Source organism: Adiantum capillus-veneris, chromosome 13 (assembly GCF_014529385.1).
Source record: "Adiantum capillus-veneris isolate H3 chromosome 13, ASM1452938v2, whole genome shotgun sequence".
Taxonomy (NCBI): Eukaryota; Viridiplantae; Streptophyta; class Polypodiopsida; order Polypodiales; family Pteridaceae; genus Adiantum; species Adiantum capillus-veneris.
This window is the reverse complement of record NC_140943.1, coordinates 56,250,755-56,273,038: the sequence shown is the minus strand read 5'-3', so window position 1 is coordinate 56,273,038 and position 22,284 is coordinate 56,250,755. Positions and strand designations below refer to the sequence as shown.

At 44.0% G+C, this 22,284-nt stretch overlaps 1 protein-coding gene across 1 annotated transcript; it reads left to right on the top strand.

The window, feature by feature from the left end:
- The first annotated feature begins 3,179 nt into the window (after nt 1-3,179).
- On the top strand, nt 3,180-9,618 carry LOC147444043 (uncharacterized). Its single transcript, XM_086526785.1, has 4 exons — nt 3,180-3,976; nt 4,606-4,974; nt 5,069-6,980; nt 7,061-9,618. Exons 1-4 carry the CDS (start codon nt 3,866-3,868, stop codon nt 9,406-9,408), a joined length of 4,740 nt encoding a protein of 1,579 aa, XP_086382911.1. The 5' UTR covers nt 3,180-3,865; the 3' UTR covers nt 9,409-9,618.
- Nucleotides 9,619-22,284: the final 12,666 nt, after the last annotated feature.

Sequence of the window (22,284 nt, the reverse complement as noted above, 5' to 3'; positions counted from 1 at the left end):
ATGCTATGATGGTGATGCATGAAGCTTTCCATCTTCATTGCTTCACCTAGGTCACAAGGAACACAAAGAATGTATTGTAACAAGTCTCTCTTTATGGGAGAAATCATAATACAAATGCCTATTGGAGGGGGGACCGGCTCCACATAAATCCGGTCCTCAACTGTTGTCATGTTCTCTAAATTCTCTCTCTTGCAAAAGTATTGTCTATGCCAAGTTAACTAATTGATATGATTATGTTGCTATCTTCAATTATGTCAACCCGCTATGCTCACAAAATCATTTCTTGAAAGTACTCTCATTAAATTCCGCTACTCTCAAATTGAATAGGCAAATTCCATTACAGCAGCGATGGCGGTGAAATGGCAGCGATGGCCATGCAGGTCTGATTTGGTTTGGCAGTGAGCAGCGCTGGCCCAGGTGTGGTAGCGATATTGCCGCGCCTCTCTCTCTCTCTCTCTCTCTCTCATCTCTCGAGTCTCAAGAATGGTGGCAGTGAGCTGCGATGGCGGCACTCCGTATGGGAGGCTGTCGCCGCCATGCGGTCCCAGCAAGCTCATAATTAATGCCCACAGGGCCACACACCAGGCTGCCCGATTCCCATATCTGAAGCGCGAGGTGACTGCGCCCTGTGCACTATTGCCTCTACAGTGCTTGTGTGAGCAGTGAGCACTGAGCGAGACACTGGCCGGGACTGAGCGCTGCACACTGGCACGGGCCGGCACTGAGGGCTGCACACTGGCGCGACGGGACTTCGTGCTTCGTGCAGTCTCTCTCTCAAACTCTCTCTCTCTCTTCGTGCAGTCTGTGTCCACTACCGGGCGCCAAGGCACACCGCCTAAAGTTTCTCGTAGCCTCTCGCAGCAGATCGCCTGAAGTTGCCGGAGCATTCTGCTGATGACGCATGTCAGGGGGGGGGAGCTGGAATCCCCTCCCCCATTATCTATTAGTATAGATGAAACTGAGAATGCATGTGCTTCCAACAATGGTTTTGCCATTGTCTGGCTGAAAATGATGGGGAAGGTTTACAACAACCTCAGAGTTTCCCACTCTTGCTCATGTTGCTGAAGGCATCGAGCCTCCTCGGCTGCCTCAAATTACTACTGGGTTGCTTCTTGCCTCTCGTCTCATTAGCTTCTAATTTCATTACCTTATAATCTCATGAACTTCCGCTTCGAATGGCAAGACTCTGGCATTGATCTTCTATCTCAATCTCGGCAGCAACAATGACAGCAGTGGCTACCCCCAATGATGGCGCATTGTCTCTCTCCCGGCAGTGACTGTCCTCAATGGAGATGGCACGCTGTCTCTCCCTTTCTCTCAGCCCCCAGTGCAGATGGCGCTCTGTCAGATGCATAGTACCTATAGTCGTGGGATGCATCTGCAAGAATATTGCTGTCAACATATACATGTGTTTGGAAATGATGTTATTGCTCTCATTCTCTCAGCCCCAGTGGAGATTGCACTTTGTCTCTCTCTCTTTCCTCCTCCAATACACTCCCAATAAGGTTTTCTTTACACACATGTTCTAATCCAGCGATTCAGTGGGGCAGCTGGTAGAGATCAAGATCTGGTGCAGAGTGCTTACGACAAGCATAGTATGAGCAACATCAAAAGAATGCAAGTGTGCACCGGCACGGGGTATCGTCGAGTGCGACAATGGCGGTGGGGCCGATTTGCGACACAGATTCAAAACCCCGTCACCAAAGAGCGCAAGTGGCTAGGCACATTCGAGACCGTGCTGGAAGCTGCATTTGCGGATGATCGTGCAACAATTGCGATGCGGGGTCCTGAGAGCGCGCACACCAATTTCCCTACTTGGCTCTACCTCCCCCACTACAGTACTGAGCTGAGGCATGAGCTGCAAGCACCAGCTGTGCACTTCAGAGATTATACCCCCTCTACACCTAGATCAAGCCTTCAATACAATATGCTGCATGCCTACACTCCAAACTTACTGCCCTCTTCTGCACCTCTTAATCTTCCCCACAACATTAAAGATTCCGAGCACGTCTATGTCCCATATGCTGGTAAGCGCTTTAATCTCAGAGCCTATTATATTCCTGATGCGTCTACTACCGCCCCCAATTCTTCACCCCTTCTAAATGCTAATTCCTTTGTGTCTAATCTGCGTGCCGAATTTAAGTAGTGGCTAATCCTAGCCTCGCCTTCTAACTTGCCTTCCATTCACCATAACTATATAGGTACGCTGCAGCTTCCTTACCCAAATCTTGGAAATACTGGCCATACACAATATTTTGCAGGTAGCATTAGGCAATAATCGGTGAGCATCGCCCTATCAATCCTTCCACTATCGAGCACACCTTAGCGCTGGCGCAGCTTGGCGGTGATTAGCGGTGAGGTGAGGTTGCAACGATGGCAAGGATGGCAGTGAGGTTTGGTTTTGTTTTGGCAACGATGGCGGTGAAATGGCAGCGATGGCCATGCAGGTCTGATTTGGTTTGGCAGTGAGCAGCGATGGCCCAGGTGTGGCAGCGATATTGCCGCGCCTCTCTCTCTCTCTCTCTCTCTCTCTCTCTCTCTCATCTCTCGAGTCTCAAGAATGGTGGCAGTGAGTTGCGATGGCGGCACTCCGTATGGGAGGCTGTCGCCGCCATGCGGTCCCAGCAAGCTCATAATTAATGCCCACAGGGCCACACGCCAGGCTGCCCGATGCCCATAACTGAAGCGCGAGGTGACTGCGCCCTGCGCACTATTGCCTCTGCAGTGCTTGTGTGAGTAGTGAGTACTGAGCGAGACGCTCGCCGGGACTGAGCGCTGCACACTGGCACGGGCCGGCACTGAGGGCTGCACACTAGCGCGGCGGGACTTCGTGCTTCGTGCAGTCTCTCTCTCAAACTCTCTCTCTTCGTGCAGTCTGTGTCCACTACCGGGCGCCAGGGCACACCGCCTAAAGTTTCTTGTAGCCTCTCGCAGCAGATCGCCTGAAGTTGCCGGAGCATGCTGCTGATGACGCGTGTCGGGGGGGGGGGGGGGGGGGGAGCCGGAATCCCCTCCCCCATTATCTATTAGTATATAGATTATGAGGGTGCAGGTTATAATTTCATCATCGTGGTGTTGGGAACTTGGAACCGAATAATGTTTATACCGGCTTCAAAAAGCCTTTACTTTTCTCCTCCTAATGACCCCTCCCTCTCTCTCTCTCTCTCTTACGATGCGCACATGCATAGTGTAACGCCCTGATGCATAGTGTGCGCATCGTAAGAGTCTCTTATCTCTCTTCTTACGCCCTCCATTTCTGGTTCATTGCTTACTTTCCCGTTCAAATCTAGCTCTGCAGAGCTCCTGCCTACCCTAGTTAGGCGTTCTCTGTTTCTACATCTCCTTTCGTCGTTCTGCTTGGTGCTGGTGGGATCTCCAAGTGATCAATGTGCCGCAGCAGGTGGATTTACTGGCGAATGCGCTCCTTGTTTTACAGGTTCGATTTCCTTCTTGTGAGAGAACGAGGCGCTCGCAGATCCGCTTTTCCATAAGGACACAGCAGGTTTTCTAAGCGCAGATTGTGCCCTTCATCCTACTGCAAAGCCACAGAAAATTCTACCGCCAGGGGCTTCCTCTAATTCTTTGGTGGACACTTGAAAAAACAGTTTTGCAGGAGTTTGTTTCTTGTGTTGAGCATTCGTTGGGTTGTTGCGCTCTCTGCAGTCTCTGGATCCTGACTCTCTTACCCCAGATTTATTGACTCCTTGTTACCTGACACCGGTATAACCAGCAATCCCTCATTTCCCTGCTTTCCAACACCCTTTGCAGCAGACACAGAAGCACGCCATATTTATGTACTTGAAGGTCTCACCGAGCTCTTTCGTCATGCCAAGTGAATATTGATAATCGGTGCTTGGGGAATGACATGCATGGACAACATCGCGAGGATGCGAAGCAGAAGCGGCACATGTGGTCTGAGCCATCACAGATTACTGGCACCGATGTTGATTTGGCTCATCTGAAGTGGTTTAATCAGGTGGTTACTGTTTCCTGAAGGATGTAAGAGGCGTTTTCATTTTTTTTCCGTGTTTATTAATGCACTATTGCTGGGCATCCATTGTATTTTTATTGGTAAAATTTAGAATTGCCAAGCATCATAGCAAACACTCTAAATGAAGGTGGAGGCCTTTATAGAAGCATTGAATTAATGTTTTGGAATGGTTGTGAATCATTTGTACAGGCCATACTTAATTGGGACGTCACTTAAAGGTGCTATCACAAACTTGTGTTTGATATGTTGGACACAGAAAAGAAGCTGCATACATTTTTGAAGGCCTGGGCTTGTTGGATACATTCACATGACAGTCATGGAATTATTGCAGTTTTAACCTGCTGTTTGTCATTCTATAGTGGTATTTTGGACAAGTTTTATTGTCCTTTTCAAGCGAAAATTTTGTCAGTCAGCAGGGAGTGATTGATGAGATTACAAATACAATGTGACACATTTTCTAATCATCGATCTTTATTGTTTGTATCCAATTTGACGTTTTGTGATCGGTATTGAAAGCTTGGTTTCTCAGTCGACACCTTGTGCACATTTTTGGTGTGAATTCGTATGACACTTGGTGGTGATTATCATTGTTGTTTATTTGTATTGATGAATAGGGCGGTCGCAAGATTTCTGTTGGAGACACTGCACTCTTTCAAGCAGGAAATGCACTTCCTTTTATTGGGATAATAAGGAAGTTGATTGCAGAGAAAGAGGGGTCACTGAAGCTTCGTGTGAATTGGCTCTATAGGCCTGGTGATATTGAGCTTGTAAAAGGAGTGTCTTTAGACTCGTCCCCGAATGAAGTTTTCTATTCTTTCCACAAGGATGTTATATCTGCAGCATCATTGCTTCATCCCTGTAAAGTTGCATTTCTTCCGAAGGGTGTTGACCTTCCCCCTGGAGTTTTTTCGCTCGTTTGTAGACGGGTCTATGATACTTCAAGGAAGTGCTTATACTGGCTCACAGACCAAGATTATGCTGATGTAAGTAATTCTCATTTCATGATAACTGTAGCTTGATATATGCAGCAAATCATTGCTGTTTCTTCATACTTTGTCACGTCTTGACACCTGGCAGGAGCACCAGGGAGAGGTAGATCGCTTACTGAAAAAAACCAAGCACGAAATGCATGTCGCTGGTCAGTCAGAGAAGCCCTCTCACAGATCTTTAAGTGAACTTAAGTGTGAGGCTGTGAATGCAGCTCAAGGAAAAAGCAAGAAGAGGGAGAGGAACGATCAGAGTTTGGATTCCATTAAGCGTGAGAGGCACTGCAAAGAGGAGGACATGGAACCAAAGCGAGAGCGGGCTATGAGGTATGAGGACTTTGCTGCCATTGCTGGCAAGGAGGGGGGTCTTACAAGTACCTCTGTTGTGGATCAGCTTGTGCAAGTAATGACTCAGGAGCGAATTGACGGGTCAAAGAATCCTGTTGATGTTGTCCCCCACAGGATTCTACTTGTTGGCCTAGTAGCTGCAACAGATAAGGAGGATTGTCTTGCCCAATTTGTTCGGTTTGGTGGCCTTCCTGTGCTTGATGATTGGCTACAAGATGCGCACAAGGGAAGGCTCGGAGATGGACACTACAAAGATAGCGACAAAATTCTAGAGGAACTTTTGTTGATATTGCTTCGAGCATTGGAGAGATTGCCTGTGGACCTGGATGCATTGAAAACCTGTAATGTGGGAAAGTCGGTTAACTTGCTTAAGAGCCACAAAAACTTTGAGGTACAGAAGAAAGCAAGGAAGCTTGTTGACACTTGGAAGAAACGTGTCAATGCAGAGATGAATTTATTAGATGAGGCCAAATCTGGAGTGAATAGCACGACGACTTGGTCGTCTAGACCTGGGGTTGAGGCCCTCAACTCTCAAAGCTGTTTTACAGGTGGATTGAAAAACAGTGCATCTGCCCAACTGGCTATAAATGGGCCAGGTCCTAGTGGAGAAGCAGCCTCTATTAGTAACTACAAGGATCTTACCGAGGCAGCTCTTTCTAAAAATAACTCTCTTAAGGCACATGCCAGTGGGGTGAGTGACGTAGCTGCTGTTAAGGAGGAGAAAAGCTGCAGTTCTAGTCAGTCGCAAAATAATAGTCAGTCATGGTGTAGTGGCTCAGGGAAAGGTGTCGGGTCTTGGAAGGAAGAGGGTAAGGCACCTTCTGTAGTTTCATTTGGCAACAAGCCAACAGGGACAGCCTTGCGCAGCCATAGCAAAGGCCACTACCCAGTGGGCACTACTACCTCACCTGGCTTACAGAGAGATTTGACAGGAAAGCACAAGACATCCGGGTTGGAGAAAGTGAATAACACAACATTGTCAGACAAGAAGGGAAATGAGGTAGCCAATCACAGCAGCCAAAGGTTGATTGTTCGACTCCCCAATCCAGGACGAAGCCCTGCTCATAGCGCAAGCGGCGGCTGTTTGATTGATGGTAGCGTATCAAACAATAAGGGATTTTCCTCTGGTATCACAGAAAAACATGACTCTTTAAATGCAAGTAGCAGAGCTCCTGAAATGCACTCTCCAGATACAAGTGGGGACACTAAATGTGGCAACAGTGCAACCAAAGGTGGGAAAATAGGAACCGACTGTAAGGAGGACATCAACAGATCTTGCATTGCTTCTGTTGATGATGCTGACTATAAGAGTGCAGATATCAAGAATAGATCTAGGGGCTTTCCTGCCAGCAAGTTCCCACCAGCTGCACATGTGACTATTGCCAAGAAAATTACTAACCAATCTGTAGTAACTACTACTCCAGGATCTAGGAACATTAATCCAACTGGACCCGCTGTAGAAACAGTCGAAGTTGGGATAGATTTGCTAGCAAGTGTAGCAGCATGTGAAGGTGCAGAGGCTGAAAAGAGTTTCAGTGAGAGCACTGGTGGTGAAGGGTACCATCATCCTCCCACCACAGAAACTAGTAGAGACTCTGAGGATCAAGGTAGGGTTTTACAGGAACGAGATGGCAATTGTGGAGCCTGTGAAGCTGGTATGATTGTATTTTAGCTATGATTTATGCTACTTGTCTATGCAAAGTGGATTATGACCAACCAACTTTTCTTGGTCCAGGTGAGAAGCAGAAAAATGATGGTGGATCAAAGGCTGAATGTGTGCCGCCTTCAGCATCTATCAGAGAATCTGATCGTACTGAAGGCAATGCCGTGGTCACTGAGGTTCTAGAAGGCGTTCCTAGTGTATCAATGCCTGGGAAAGAGAAAGGAGCAATTTTAACAGATAAGGCCATGGAATCGGTTATCATGGATGGAAAAGCTTCTCGAAGCATGCTTGAAACTACTGTCACGACCCAGGATGCAAACATTGCAACAATGGAAGCTGCGAGTAATGCCAGTGCCTTCCAGCATGAAGGCGATTTCAGACCTTCAGTCGGTGTTTCAGCTTCTGAATTCCCCGATGATTGCGAAGTAAGTACTCCTAGTGCCTTAGATAATGTTGCTTCTTTGCAAGAAGGCTCGGAGAATGGAAGCAAGGATCTTCCTAGCCCGGGTACCCTGAAGGTGTCTCCATCTTCTGCAAATGTTGGAGATGTAGTCTCAGAATTTTATGGGGAGGATGCGCTTGAAGTAGCAAGGCAGGTTGCAAAAGAAGTTGAGCAAGAAGTTCAGCAATATGGTCATCATGAAGCACACGGAGCCTCTTTGTCTCCAGACAAGAAAGATCCAAACCTCAGTGTTGATGAAGTTCTGAAGTGTAAAGAAAACGATGCTGGTGGTGAAATCGCGAAAGATGGGACTGGGAAGATATCGATTGAGGATCCTATTCCTTCAGAAGGCAGTGCAGAGGCAGGCAAGGAAGAGAGGGATTTAGATGGTATTATTCCAGTGAAGAAAGATTTGTTGGATGTGTCGTATAACTGTCCGAAGGATGATGCAAATAGAAAACCAGATTCAGAGATTGAAGCTGACACGCTTGCTAGTGTCAGTGATGTGGGCAAATTAGAAGTTGATGGTCAGCTTTCTGTAGATGCGAAGGCAAGCTCAGTACCAATTGAAGCAAGTGGAGCAGAAAAGGAACCTCTTTTGCCCAAAGATAGGAATAAGGAAGTTTTTGAGTGGCCGGTTTTTGATTTAAACGAAGGTCTTGCAACGGAGGAAGGATTTCATGATCGTGTGGCACAAGCTCCTGTGCCTGTGTCTGGTCCTTCTGCGCCTCTGCCTGATCGTACAGGTTTTCCTGGTCATTCAAGCTCGTTGGCAGCTCCAGTTGCTGTTGTTTCTGCAACGAAAGGTTCATTCATTCCTCCCTCCAATATCTCTAGACCAAAAGTGGAGGCCGGCTGGAAAGGCTCTGCTGCTACTAGTGCTTTCAGACCTGCTGAACCACGCCGCTTGGCTGACACGATGCAACCAGCTTTTGATACAACTGGTGCCATGGAATCTATGGTTGTAAATGATCAAGATGGGAGGCAAACACGCATATTGGATATAGACTTGAATGTGGCAGATTACAGAGTAATGGAGGAAACAAATCTAGCTTCAGTAGGTGAAGCTGATGTTGTAAGTAATGGACCAGCAGCATCAAGGCCAGAATTGGATTTAAACAGGGTGGATGAAAGTGATGAGAGCCCTGTGCTTCCACAAAGTAATGGAAGGTTGCCAGTTGTGGCTCCCCGTGCTATGCTAGACTTTGATTTGAATGATGGGCTTGGATGCGAAGAGGCTGGAGTTGAAGAGGATTCTTCGCGCAATAAGAATCCCATGAAGTCAAGCTTGCCTGTATTTGCAGAGACAAGGCCACCACAAGACTTTGTAAATGTGTTTCCATGGTATACTTCCACAAGTTCTACTATGCCTGCGGCAATGATGATTCCAGCATTTCCAACTAGTAGGCCAGACTTACCATATCCTGTGGTAGCAGCACCAGGTGTGAAATCTGCAATTACCACCAGTCATAGCTTCAGCCAATTTGGTGGTAATTCATATCAAGGGGGGGCACCCATATCTTGCTCAAATGTCGGGTATCCTCCACCCACTTTTCCACATGCAGGATACCCATTTGGAGGAGGTTTCCCTCCTTTCACTTCTACCTCATACAACATAAGCTCTGCGTCCAATGCTCCTCTGAACAATACCCTTCCTTTTCCAACCACCTCTCCTTCGCAGTTGGTAAGTGCTGGGGCTGTCATGTCACCCTTTGGAAGACCTTACCTTGGGGGCAGCATTGCAGAGGCTCCTGGAAGCGATGTGATGGTCTCTCGGGCAAGATCTACTCTCGACTTGAATGCAGATTTGATGGCAGATTTAGATTCCAAGGATGAAGGGTATGGCACAGGGCCCAGTTTTGGGCATTTACAATATCAACAGGTTGGGACTTTGAGTGGGCCTGTTAAAAGAAAAGAGCCTGAGGGTGGATTTGATGCTTTCAGATCCAACTTCAAACAGATGGCATGGCGGGAATGACCTTTTCCTCATGGTTGTATTTTGCTGTTATTATAAGCGCCAAATTGACCTCTGGATAGGGCTTCCATTACAGATTCAGGATAGCCTATTCCTCATTGCTCTAGTAAAGAGCAACACACGTTTCTGGATACCTACCTAGGTGGTGGTTATAGTTGTTGTTAGGTATGTAATCTCACTGTAAATGTTAAAATTGCAGGTTACATTTTTTGATGTGCGTGCATGTGGCTCGGAAGCCCTAGCCCCCCCCCCCCCCCCCCCCTCCCCCCCTCTCTAATCTCATCGTCAATGCAGCCTGGGGACAAGCTAAGTAAGGTACATTTTGCACAGTTGGGGTTAACCCCATCCCTGCTCACATCAGCTTACCCCTGCCCCTTAACAGAGTTGCTTCTACCCCTGCCCTCTCAAGGCGTTTTCTCACAGCGGGGGCAAGAAGTAGACAAGGCAGCGTGTCAGGCTGCTTGGGAAACAGCTCTTAACACTGTTAAAACTTGTGAAAATCTTGTAACAGAGCTTCTCTGTAAATGAGAAAGCAGAGACGGAAGGAATTGGATTGAAGTGGTGTGTGTGTGATTCACATGTAAAGCTGGTTTAATTCTATAGTAGTCGACATAATGAGTCGTGAGCTCGTTATTTGAGCGGTTGGTTACTCAAGTATACTGTTGCTGCTAGTTGTAGCTCAATGCTTAAGGATGTATTTACCTGATCTGAATCTGAGTGGATAAGAAAGGGCTGGTAAGTCCCAAAGTTGGTCACTTTGTATGAATGGCAATCCTAGGAGGCATGATGCCTGGATTTCTTTGTTATGTGCAGGGTTTATTTCTCTGGTTGAAAACCTTTTCTTAGTGACATGCCAGGGTCAATTTCTCTGGTTGAATAGCTGAACAAAGTGGCCACATTTAAGTCATCTGTTGCTTGCTATTGCCTTGTAGAAGGAAAGCCTTCTCTGTTGTTGGAGTGCATTTCAGGTGCCACAAGATCAAGGTAGGAGTCGGAACTTCGTACTCTCAAGTATTGAACAGGGTTTTGTATTGTTTTTGGCAGGTCATCTGGTGGTTTCCCAAAAGATGTTTGTCATTGCATTAACTGACTAATGAATGCAGCCTTGCACAATTTTAATTGATTTGTATTTCTTTGCTGTTCACGATGTTCTTGCTTGATTTGGGTAAGGGTTTACTTGAAAGGGTCTGTATTCGACTTATGGTTTAGAGTCAGGCAGGTGCACCTAAACTGTTTTGGAAGAAAACTAGAAACAATCATGGGTTTCCTTTGGAATGTGCATCACAAGCATTGATATGGGAATTCCCTTGGCAGGCATCCCTGGCATGGACCAGCTGCTGAAGCTATCGTGTCTTTGGCCAAGTCTGCACAATAACAATGTTTGAGCTCTCAGATACATTATGGCAAGTCCGGAACAGCCACTATCTCTAGTGTACTTGGTCATATATTGGTGTATTTATTTGAAGATGTCCTGATCTTTGGGATATATTCGTCTGTGATTGCTGGTTCAAGTCAAGGCATGTAATTTGATCTATAAGTCCTATGTACTTAAAAGTGACATGTCCTTTGTTCTATTGAGGGGTGATGTTTTGGAAGTAATCTGTCACCTGCTTGAGAGAGAGAGAGAGAGAGAGAGAGAGAGGGAGGAGAGATTTTGAGGAACCATCTTAAGAGATCTCATAGATCTATCCAACGGGTTTTGTACTTTGACTTGACTAGCTTTGACTTTGAGTGAGAGAAACAGAGAGAGAGGGGGGAGGGGGTGGTTTGACTACTCTTAACAAGAAATATTTCCAATAATAATGGATTTCAGATTTTTGCACAATGGGCACATTCGTCTGAGAGACTCGCAAGTATTTTTGTGCTTGATTGTTGTCTCGAATCACAAATTTACTATTTTGCACAAAAGATACAAAGTGTAAAATAGACTTGCGTATTCCAAAAGGTGTCTTTGACTCATGGTGATGAAATATTTCTTTGGGAATATAGGTGCATCCTCTTGAGAGAGCAAACTATACATGCCAAAGCATTTTTGTAGTCATTGTGAACATGGAACATTTTAGACAATAGGTATATATGCTACATGAATGACCCAACTTCGAGTGTTTTATAAAGAGAGACTTGTGCCGAAAATTTTTATTTAATTAATTGTGTGTAATAGTAGTATTTTTTGGGCCACTCGTATCAAATAGAATGATTGCAAATAAAAATAGAACACAAAAGACAAAAGAAACATTGTCTTTTGTAAGTAGGAAAACACATGATTAGAAGGTGGACTCATCTAAAGGTAGATGCACAATTACATGTAGAGTATTCGATAAGAGCTTGACAGAGATGAGTTTCCCTTAACATGAAACAATAAGATATAAATACTTTGCATTGTTGAGGTCCCATTTGTTAAGGTTTGAAGCAAATCGAGTACTCTTTATATGGAGCTTGAGAAAATGATGAGAGTTGAAGCTTCAAGGTGTCACACACTGGCTCATTAAAAAAAGTAGAACCACTTTTAAAACATTCTTCAACTACATCGGCCATTCGGGACTATGGGCATCAATTAAAGTTAAGACTTACAAGAGATGGAGTTGTAGATGAAGACATGGTTGGAGATGAGGACCAATGTGAGGACAGAGAATGGCGAAGAGATGAAGCACGAGATGAAGATGAGTTTTATGTTGCAACTCTTGGTTTAGACACCACACAAGCCACCGCTCTAGCGTGTGTCAATACCTCATCTTCATCACGCATACATCTCTATTGCTATCTCATACATTTGAAACACTGGCACCTAATGTGCCCTGTGTGACCACAATGCCAGCACCATATATATCGGTAACTACGAGACCCCGTTGTAAATTTGACAGTCTCCCCTATAAATGGAGTAGAAACTCAAGAAAAATCTCATCAAAAATCTCATCCGTAAACCATGCCAAAATGGCAACAAAGTGGGAGATCACTTGACAACTACACGATCACAACCATGATCAACTACATCAAAACCAATGCTTGCATAAAACGACTCCACAATATGTAAGCATAAATAGTGTCACTAAACCAAGTGAGACCAATTTGGGACAAATAGCTCAACAGAGCATAAAGTGCATAACTATATACGCAAGAAGTGAGCAAACATAGTGCTCAAAATGCATCTCACAAGAAAATTGTTTGCAAAAATCTGACGATGGTTCAAGAACCTGTAGAACTTGTAAAGCGTGTGACTGCTTGTAATCTGTAGTCACACTAATATACTCAACTCACTCTTGTGAGAGTGGATGCAAGAACACTTCTGTGTCCAAATTGACAAAACATGTCAAAGTGAATAAAAAACTGGATCACTGTCAACGTGGGAGTCACGCTCAACCTTTAAATCATAAGAGAGTAGATATATACAAAGCATGGCAAAAATCTGGCAGAGTTTCCCTGAAATCTTGAGCAAAATTTGACAAAGTTTCCCTCGAATCTTGAGAAAAATTTCAAAAATCTCACAAAATTGCATAAACCATGAACAGACAATGTCTTAGTAGAAAAACCACATATAGTATACATAAACTGCCAAAAGCCTAGCAATGTAGCTCACTCCTGAACGAGCGGCTCTATGGACGCTTGTATGTATCCAAAAACCCTGGAGGAAAAGGTTGAGCAACATTGAGCAAATGGAAATTTTAGAAAGAGGGGCCACTCCAGGCACGTGAATGAACTAGCATAACCTGTACAATGTGTGTGTGTGTGTGTGTGTGTGTGTGTGTGTGAGAGAGAGAGAGAGAGAGAGAGAGAGAGAGAGCGAGCTTGCTGAAAGGATCCACATGAGAAGCTGAGTATTTTAAGAAAGAGCTGCTCTCCGAGGGTGAGATACAAGGACGAGGGCTTCTCAAGGCCTGAAAGCTACCAAGGAGATGGTGAGCTGGTGAGGAGGCCATGGGCAAGGAGCTACTGTGGATGATGGGCCGCTTGAGAGAAGGGGCTACATATTAGGGCGTAGGAAGAGGTAGGAGATATGATGGACTCCATAGGTAGCTTGAACTAAAAGGCGACAACATCCTGGTCTAGATGAGATAAAGGAGGAGCTAGCCGATGACAATTTGTTATTGAAGAAGGGTCACCATTTTAATTATAAGTGGTCCTTTTTATTTAGTAAGTGTTTTGTTTCCTCTCTTGCCAAGTGATGGATTATGAAGAGAGAGAGAGAGAGAGAGAGAGAGAGAGAGAGAGAGAGAGAGAGATTTTATTGTCGTCCTCGGAGGTCAATTATGACCTATGGGAACGAAGTTACATGTGATGTAGTATGTGTATGGATGATGAGTGACTCTCAATGCTCCTAAATTGTGGTGATGAGAGTCTCAATGGAGAGCCCACACTGTGGTTGGGAGAGGAAAGTGTGTAGGTCTAAGTCATGGCATATTATGTGAGGGAGGCAAGTTCAGATGTGAACAAAACCTGAGCATTCTAGTAGTGTGTGGTACTCAGACTCTCGAACTTGTAGTGAGCATAATATGCACAATCGATTTGACTCTTCTCCATTGCCCCAATACCTTGTTTCGCATCGAAGGGAGTGGGAGCTAAGCCGAATGGCTATGATAGTGCGTATTGTTGACAAGGGGATAGGCTCAAGCATGTACGGTTTCCTCTTTCAGTGAAGAACATGGTTTTATAGTTGGGGGCAATATGGGTGGTGTAATGTATGAAGCGTAACCCACCGGATTTCTCCCAAGCCATAATACATTGGTGTTGTAGAAATGCTTCATTCACTTGGAGTCAATTAAGGCATCATGTAGCAAGTGTATTGCACCCCATCTCCCAAACCACATCTTTATGTCTTGCATCCATCCCGTGCTCAAGATTTTGCTTTTATGTGTCTTTTGAACTTTTTTGCTTGCTTCCTATGCAATTGTAGAAAGTCGATGTGATGGGTTTTGACGCATCTTTATCATATACTCCACAACCCTTTCCATGCCCATAACCTCAATTGGAAGAGATCCCGACTCAAGAAGTATGAGCATATGTGGTGTTTGTGTCTTAACTTGGAGAAAATTTGTAAGAAAATGCCTTTGGACATTCTCAAAGTCTTTCCAAGTACACTTTGAGATGCTCCCGCTCCATAAAGAAGAACCGGTGTCACTAATGTGTCAAAAAGGTACTTCTTGGGAACCCAACACTTGATGTTTCCTGCATTACACATGTTCTCAAATGCATAGTACACTCTCTTTCCCGCTTCCAAATGATGCATAGCACACATGCACTTGTGATTGGCCGGAACCTCAAGGCCAAGGTAGTTAAAGCTCTCAACAACTTCAAGTGTCTCATTGTTGTACACAATGCATGGCTTCTCCTTATGGTTGATTTTCACAAGCATAACCTTTGTTTTGGATTTATTCACAATCAACCCACTACGCAAGAAAAAGTTCTCAAGGACAGCCATAAGCTTTTGTGCGTCCTCTAAAATGTGTGCTAGAAGCACTACATCATCCGCATACAACAAAAGCATGATTACCGCATTGCAAATGACCTCTTCAATGCCTTCTTCTTGCATAAAGTCAAGAACAATTTGTTCCAATGGATCGATGCATAGACCAAAAAGAGTTAGTGACAACGGACATCCTTGTTTAACCCCAATAGTGCTTGCAAAAGTTTCTAAAATTCCTCTTTCCATGCGCAATTGACACATCACCTTCTCATAGATTCGAGAAACCAAAAGCATAAACTCACTTGGTACTTGGAGTTCTTCCATCATTCTCCACAAATTTTTACGTGGAATCATATCAAAGGCTTTCTTAAAGTCCACAAAGCAAGAATACAATCGCTTGTCTTTCAAACGAATTTCCTCCATGAGAACACGAAGAGTGACAAGATGATCAATGGTGCTATGGCGTTGACAAAAACGCTTTTGTCCTTTTGCATGCATGCCATTCTCTTCAATCCAATCACTCAATTTTAGCTCCATTATGCATCCATATAACTTTGCCATAAGAGACTTATTCATTATAGTTCGGTAGCTAATTACATTCTTTACATCCCCTCCTTTATGCAAAGGTTTGACCCAATTAGTACTCCAATCATAAGGCATACCATGTTGAAGTGCAAGGTTTAACATTCACACATCCACTCATGTGTAAAATCTCCTGTCCATTTAATCATTTTCGGCTTGATACCTTAAAGATCTCCCGCTTTGCAAGTGGCCAACTTTTTGAGCCCATCGCACACATCCTCAATAGTAAAAAAAGAGGGCATACATTGGAGCGAACCATAAAATGGATTTTTTCTAGCATTTGGTTGCTCATATAGTTGCCTACAATGTGTGTACATATCCACAAGACTCAAGTTACCAAAACTCTAAACCCGCTTGCCCCTCAAGCTTCTAAAGAATATTCCACATGCATGTGCCTTTTCTTAGACTTGAAACAATTGTTGCTTTACTTCCCATCTTCTTCTCTTCTTTTGAATCAATTCCTTATATATATGCAAATGACTTTGATAGTTTTCTTTGTCCATAGTTGCATCGAGCTTTATCATTGACTTTCAATCATCTTGGCATTCTTTATCAAACCACCTTTTGCGTGATCTATCTTTGTTGATATCATGGAAAATGCTTTGACGTAAGAACAAATAACTTTCTTGAAAGCTTCCCATTTACTTTCCAATGGTGCGTCATGTTGAATCTTTGTCATCCATAACTTTTGCTCAACCATTTCAATGTACATAGGTGCCTGTTTGAAATCCATACATAGTGATAACTTCTCTTCCCTTTGACTGAGATTATCATGCTTAGTTGCTTCTCCAAATGCAAGGTCAATACATAAGGATCGATGCTCCGATTCCGGGGCCCATTGGCCAAGCATAAAACTCTTTTTTATGTGATATATGATGGCTTTGGAGAGTATCATATAGTCAATCACACTATCCCCATTATATTTTCTACATGTAAATCCCTTGGTTCCACTCCACAAAGATACACCATTGGCAATGAGCATACCCATGCTATTACACATGTGTAAAAGTAGCTTTCCATAGTGATCCAACTCTTTCTCATCCATTGAGGTGCGATCATATAAGTGAACTTCCTTCAACTCCCTTGAAATGTATGGCATATCAAATTGTTGAGTATCATGTTGCAATGTTTTTGTGTGATTTTACATATCCCCAAAGGGAATAACATCACCTTTGCATTTAAAATAAGCAGTATCCTCCTCTAAAGAAAAAAATGACTGATCTCTATCTATGCAATCATAAACGAGGGAATCGTGAGGAATGTAGCAATTGGCTAAAAACAATGAGTTCTCTTTTTGGTGTCATAATTTTCAGCCATACATAACGTTTGTGCTTATCATTTTTCATAATTGATACAAAATCTTCCAATCCTTTCTTAACCATATACATACCCTGCATGGCGAAGGTCACAAAAGCTCAAGAAGTTCAAAGAGGGAGGAAAGAGTATCTCTTTTCTTACCTATGATGGCACCTTTGGTGCCACTGACAAAATATTGGCCTTCATCCAACAATTTGATGCGGCCTTTGGAGACGAGGGCTTCATGAAGTCCTCCAAGCTATGCCATGTAGCTATACACTTCCAGAAATTGGCTCATCAATGGTGGGTTAGCCTTCGTGGCAAACGACGAAGCCCCAAAGACATGGAAAACTCAACGAGTTTCCATCATGAAGCAATTCCTTGCAAGCAATGCAAAGGACAAAGTGCTTACCAAATGGCGCAGTTTGAAGCTTCTCTCTCATGAGTCTATCCACAAATACGAAGAAAAGTTTTGGGATTTACATCTCAAGGCTACTGTCTTCCAAAAGATAGACTTCGCCAAGCAAAAGCAACAATTTTGTGCGGGATTACCTGAAGAGATGACCGAATACGTCAACTCTCAACGGCCCAGTTCTATCACCGAAGTAATCCATCACACCATGGTTGCTTCACACATCAAATTCCAACAAGGGGCTCGACGAAATGTCAAGCCCATGAAAAACAAAGACAAAAAGGATGCAAAGGGAAAAACCAATGCCCAAAATTCTTCCCAAGGTACTTCCAACAACAACAACAACAACAATCAGTCCAAGGAGAAGGGGGTATACAAAGGCAAAAACAAACTCTCCTGAAGATCTTGAAGCTTTTTGCAAGGACCATAAGTGTTTTAAGTGTGGGGAGAAAGGACATGGCTATCGTTCTTGTTTCAAGAAAAATGCTCGAAATGAGACTCCTAGGGCTTCCACCATCGAAGATCCAAAAGAGGATGCTCATTGCAAAGGATCATCTCTCTCCTATGGTGCTCCTATGCTTGGGGAAAGGTAAGGGAGCATGATGCCTCATCCTGTTTGACCCTGGCTCTACTGACAACTTCATATCAACAGAGTTGGCCGCCAAGTAGGGCGTTCAAGCTTTTGAGATGGGGGATATTGTAATGGTTGACACAACTTTCAAGGGATAGCTTGATTGGGAAGTCGAGGCTTCATGTCCAAATCTATGTTGAAAAAGAAGACTTTTTGATCTCTCCTCTCCAACATGAGGATGCTATCCTAGGGGCGCCATGGTTTGATCGCATGGCTGCAACATGAAGTTCCCTGAAAGGAGAATCCACTTCACCTACAGGAGAAAGGACATGTATATAGATGCTAGTGAGTGTGGTCGTACTATCCCACTTGTAAATCCTCCTGCTTTTGATAAATCAATGAAGAGATTAGTTTTTCTATACATGATTTTTCAAAGAGTCTCTAAAAGTTCCTAATGTTTCATCAAATATAAATGGTAGAAATCAAGAAGAGTTAGACTTGTCTAATTTTCTAAAAGGATTCCAAGATGTGTTCATTGATGATATACCTACGGACTCACCTCCAAAACGAGGGGATGATAACCATCAAATTGAGCTCCTGCTAAGAAGCTCACCGCCTAACAAGCCTCCTTATTGAGTTTCTCAAGCTCAACAAGAGGAGATCACGAGGCAAGTACAATAATTGGTTGACAAAGGGATGGTGAGGCCTAGCTCCTTTTCCTTTTGTTCTCCACTCCTTTTAGTGCAAAAGAAAGATGGTACATACCGTATGTGTGTGGACTATCGAGCACTAAACCATATCACTATCAAAAACAAATTTTTCGTGCCTCGGGTAGAAGATCTATTTGATAAGCTACAAGGCTCTACCTACTTCAGTAGGATTGACCTTAAAAGTGGGTATCATCAAATAAGGATAGTGGATGAAGATATCCTAAAGACCACGTTTTGCACAATGTTTGGTCTTTATGAATATCTAGTCATGCCTTTTGGCTTGACTAATGCACCAGCTAGGTTCAATCTTCTAATGGAGAAAATCTTTAGACCCTACCGCAAATTCCCTGGAGTGTTCTTCGATGACATCATCATCTACTCCAAGTCTTTGGAGGAACATAAGCAACATCTCCAAGTGTTTTTTCAAGCACTAAGAGAGAACAAACTTTTTCTCAACCAAAAGAAAAACGATTTTTTCCTTCAAGAGATTCAATACCTAGGTCATATTATCTCTCAAGATGGTATCCGTATGGATCCATCGAACGTTAGAGGTAATAGAAGCATGGCCTAATCCAAGGAATCTACATGAGCTAAGAAGCTTTATTATATGTGTGCATACGATAGACGCTTCATAGCAAAATTTTCTCAAATAGGAGGACCACTATATGACTTAACTAAGAAGAACGCTAACTATTTATGAACTGCTAAGGAGCAAAATGCTTTTGACAAGCTCAAAGAGAAGCTTACCTCCCAGCCAGTCCTCATGCTTTCGGATCTCTCAAACCCATTTGAGGTCGAATGTGATGCTTGTGGTGATTGCCTTAGAGCAGTTTTGGTTCATCCTCAGATTCCCCAGGCTGCTTGGATGTCAATCCTATGAGACTAAAATTTCCTACGAATCGTACCCATCACTAGGCTTCCAGTAGTGACTCATATGATCTAGCCAATCCACTCCACACGGGTCCGTGTTGCAATCCTCATTTTTTACTCCTATGCATTCAATGTTTGTGGTTTCTTCTAGCATAAATATTGTCATTAGCATAAATGTCACAATTTTCCATTTTTTGAAAAGCACCAAAAGAGAAAAAACAAATTAAAGGATATTCTCCTACATATCATAGCTACATATTTATTTGGCTCTACTTTCTCTAGTCCATTTCTAATAGCCCGAATCTCCATAGATTCCATCTCAAAGGTCCCATCTTTTCAAGGAAAAGGACCATTCACGAGCAACCAAACTCGATCTCCTGATGTCGTCGCTCAGATTCGACCTTCTAAGCTAACCAGGCCAATGTGAGTTGGTTCTTGTTTTGCGAGTGCAAGCACACACATATGTAAAAAAAACACTACTTTGGTCCGCCCGGACTCGTGCTCTGTCAGTCAAGGGGCTCTGTGAACTGCACCTACCAGGTAGTGTTGGCACACCACGTGTTATTTGGCTTCTCATCAAGCCATAGTTTGTGTGTGAATTTGGGGTTTTCACACCAAGTGTTCCAAATGTGCATTTCATTCAACTTTCATTTCTAATATCAAAGATATCTTATAAAGATACCGTATAATTGAAGCATTTGCCCCACCTATTTGTAGGTTTGTCAAAACCATTAAACACCCAAAAGGAGAAGCCATGCTAGTATAGTGTTGTTCTTATGAAGCAATGCTAAATTGCTAATTATTTTGTAGTGTTCACCGTTGACTCTGTTCCAAGGGATCTATGGTCTTACACATGGACAACAAGGTGAGGAGGCACCAAGTCCTGCTAAATTTTAAGTTAAGGAGGGATGAAAGTTATAGAGAGTGAGTCTAACTGAGTGAAATCCTTGCTCCCCATTCGCCTTGTTGTGCATAATGCATCGCAACAAACAACATATGTGATTCTGTGAAGAACTTGTGCTTTCAAAAGTACACCACACATGGCATACATGTTGACCACCTTGTCTTGCATATCTTGCAATCCATGAGACGACATCCCGCACATGGTGATTGTCAAAATCTTCTAATGCTCGGCATATCTTGCAATCAATGCACTCCATGACATGGCATCTTGGACACGAAACTTGTCAAGAACTTTTCCAAGCCTTCAAGTCAAGCTTCCTAGCCCTAACCTCGTTGGCTCTATAACTTTGCTCAGCAATTCCATTCTAGCACTCACATCCTTTTAGAGACGTTTCGCACTCTGCAAGGATGGGGTTGAGGTGACGCTAGCAGATTCGTCTTCTAGCTGCTAAAACACAAGAACATGGTGGGGGTTTTTGTAGGTCCGTCTCTTTTGGCAGAGTTACAGTGCGAAGAAATCCATGTCCCAACATAGGTGACATGGGCGGTGGCGATTAAAACCCATGCTTTGTGCAAAACACGGTGTATCAATAAATAATGATCACGCTAAAATTGGCCAAGGTCTGCGTATAAAACGATAAACGAAGAAATCTTAGGGTCAGGGAGCAGCTGACGACGACGTTGCTGCCGGGCTTGCCGGAGGAGCTTGCTCTCACCGTCTTAGCAAGGCTTCCCTTGTGGAAGATTCCCCTTCTCGGGGCTGTCAGCCGCGCCTTGCGCTCGCCGTCTGGCTTACAGTCCATCATCGCTCTCAGAGCATCGATTGGTGTTTGCCAGCCCCTTTTACTTGTACGCGACACCCCGAGCTCCGAGGGAGTCATGAGATTAGCGTTGGTGGATCCTCTCTCCTCTACCTCCCGGCCCCTTTCCAGCATGTGCCAAACGACTTTGTCGTGCAGTCTTTTCAGCAGATAAAGTACGTTCTCCCAACGAAATTAGTAGAAACAAATGATGTCCATATCCTGGTGTTGCATGAGACCCCTGGTCCCTCCTCCATCCCCTTTTATCAAGCCTGCAGGTCCATAGTATTGCAATGCTTCAACCTGGTCACCGGCCAATGGCATCGATGGGACGTGGCCCCTCTCGATATGTTGGGCGATGAGGTCTTTAATAGCTGTGCTGCTGGGATTACATTGGACAGATCATACTGGTACTTGATTGGACCCAAAAGACAAGCAAGCAGGCTCAACTTTGGTGAAGCTGTAAGGAAGACCAGCTGCTCACGAGCAAAGGTCGATAGTGTTGAGAAATATGATACGTGCGCACCTACCAAACTTGAATGGGAGAGTCTACCACCTCTACAGAAAGAGCGCCATTACGCTTCTCTTGTAGCCTTGGACGACAAAATCTATGTTTTGGGTGGGGTCTCGTGTCCCTTGCTCCATTGGTCGCAGGGCTTTCGAAGCATGGGCATGGATGATCCCCAATATTCAGGGGAGGTATGGGATCCACTCACAGAACATATAGAATGGAAGCTAGCACCTGAGCTTTGGCCATCGGAATTATTCAAGATGGATGCAAGGAAACCAAGTGTGGCTGTCGTTAATCAACAGCTATGTGCTATATCCACTCTAAAAGGTTACATCCTCTACTACGAGCAAACATACCAAAACGTGGGTTCCATGGATTTCCATGTGCCGAGGTCATTTCAATACACATTGGTGATCCCACTCACAATTTTCCTTTGAATCCATCTCACCATCTTTCCTTGCCATTGGTACATCTCTTTCGATATTCTTGAAAAATTCCAACCGAGAGCTTTGGAAGAGAGGGAAGATAACCATATCGACCCTTGAAGTGCAAAATGATATGCTCGGCTTAAAATCCTTGAAAGTGCCAGTTGATGAGTCTATGAACAAAAAGGGAAGGAAGCTGCTAATGCATGATCTAACCATAGCCTGTGGTATTTTTGAATGTGACGGTTACACTTGCACTTTTCCATACGACCTCTCTCCTCAAGGTGATACTTTCACAATAGGTACATCATTTGGTGGAGATCACATGCAATTTCTCTCTTGTGTAATGAGCATTTGATTGCTTACGACAAAAACAACCATACTTTTTTCCTTTGTACTTC

What these genes read in the sequence shown, in the direction of transcription:
- LOC147444043 (XM_086526785.1), top strand. Translation starts at nt 3,866, where the DNA reads ATGCATGGACAACATCGCGAGGATGCGAAGCAGAAGCGGCACATGTGG. An exon ending in ATCTGAAGTGGTTTAATCAG is followed by an intron (nt 3,977 to 4,605) that starts GTGGTTACTGTT and finishes ATTGATGAATAG; the next exon opens with GGCGGTCGCAAGATTTCTGT. An exon ending in CAGACCAAGATTATGCTGAT is followed by an intron (nt 4,975 to 5,068) that starts GTAAGTAATTCT and finishes GACACCTGGCAG; the next exon opens with GAGCACCAGGGAGAGGTAGA.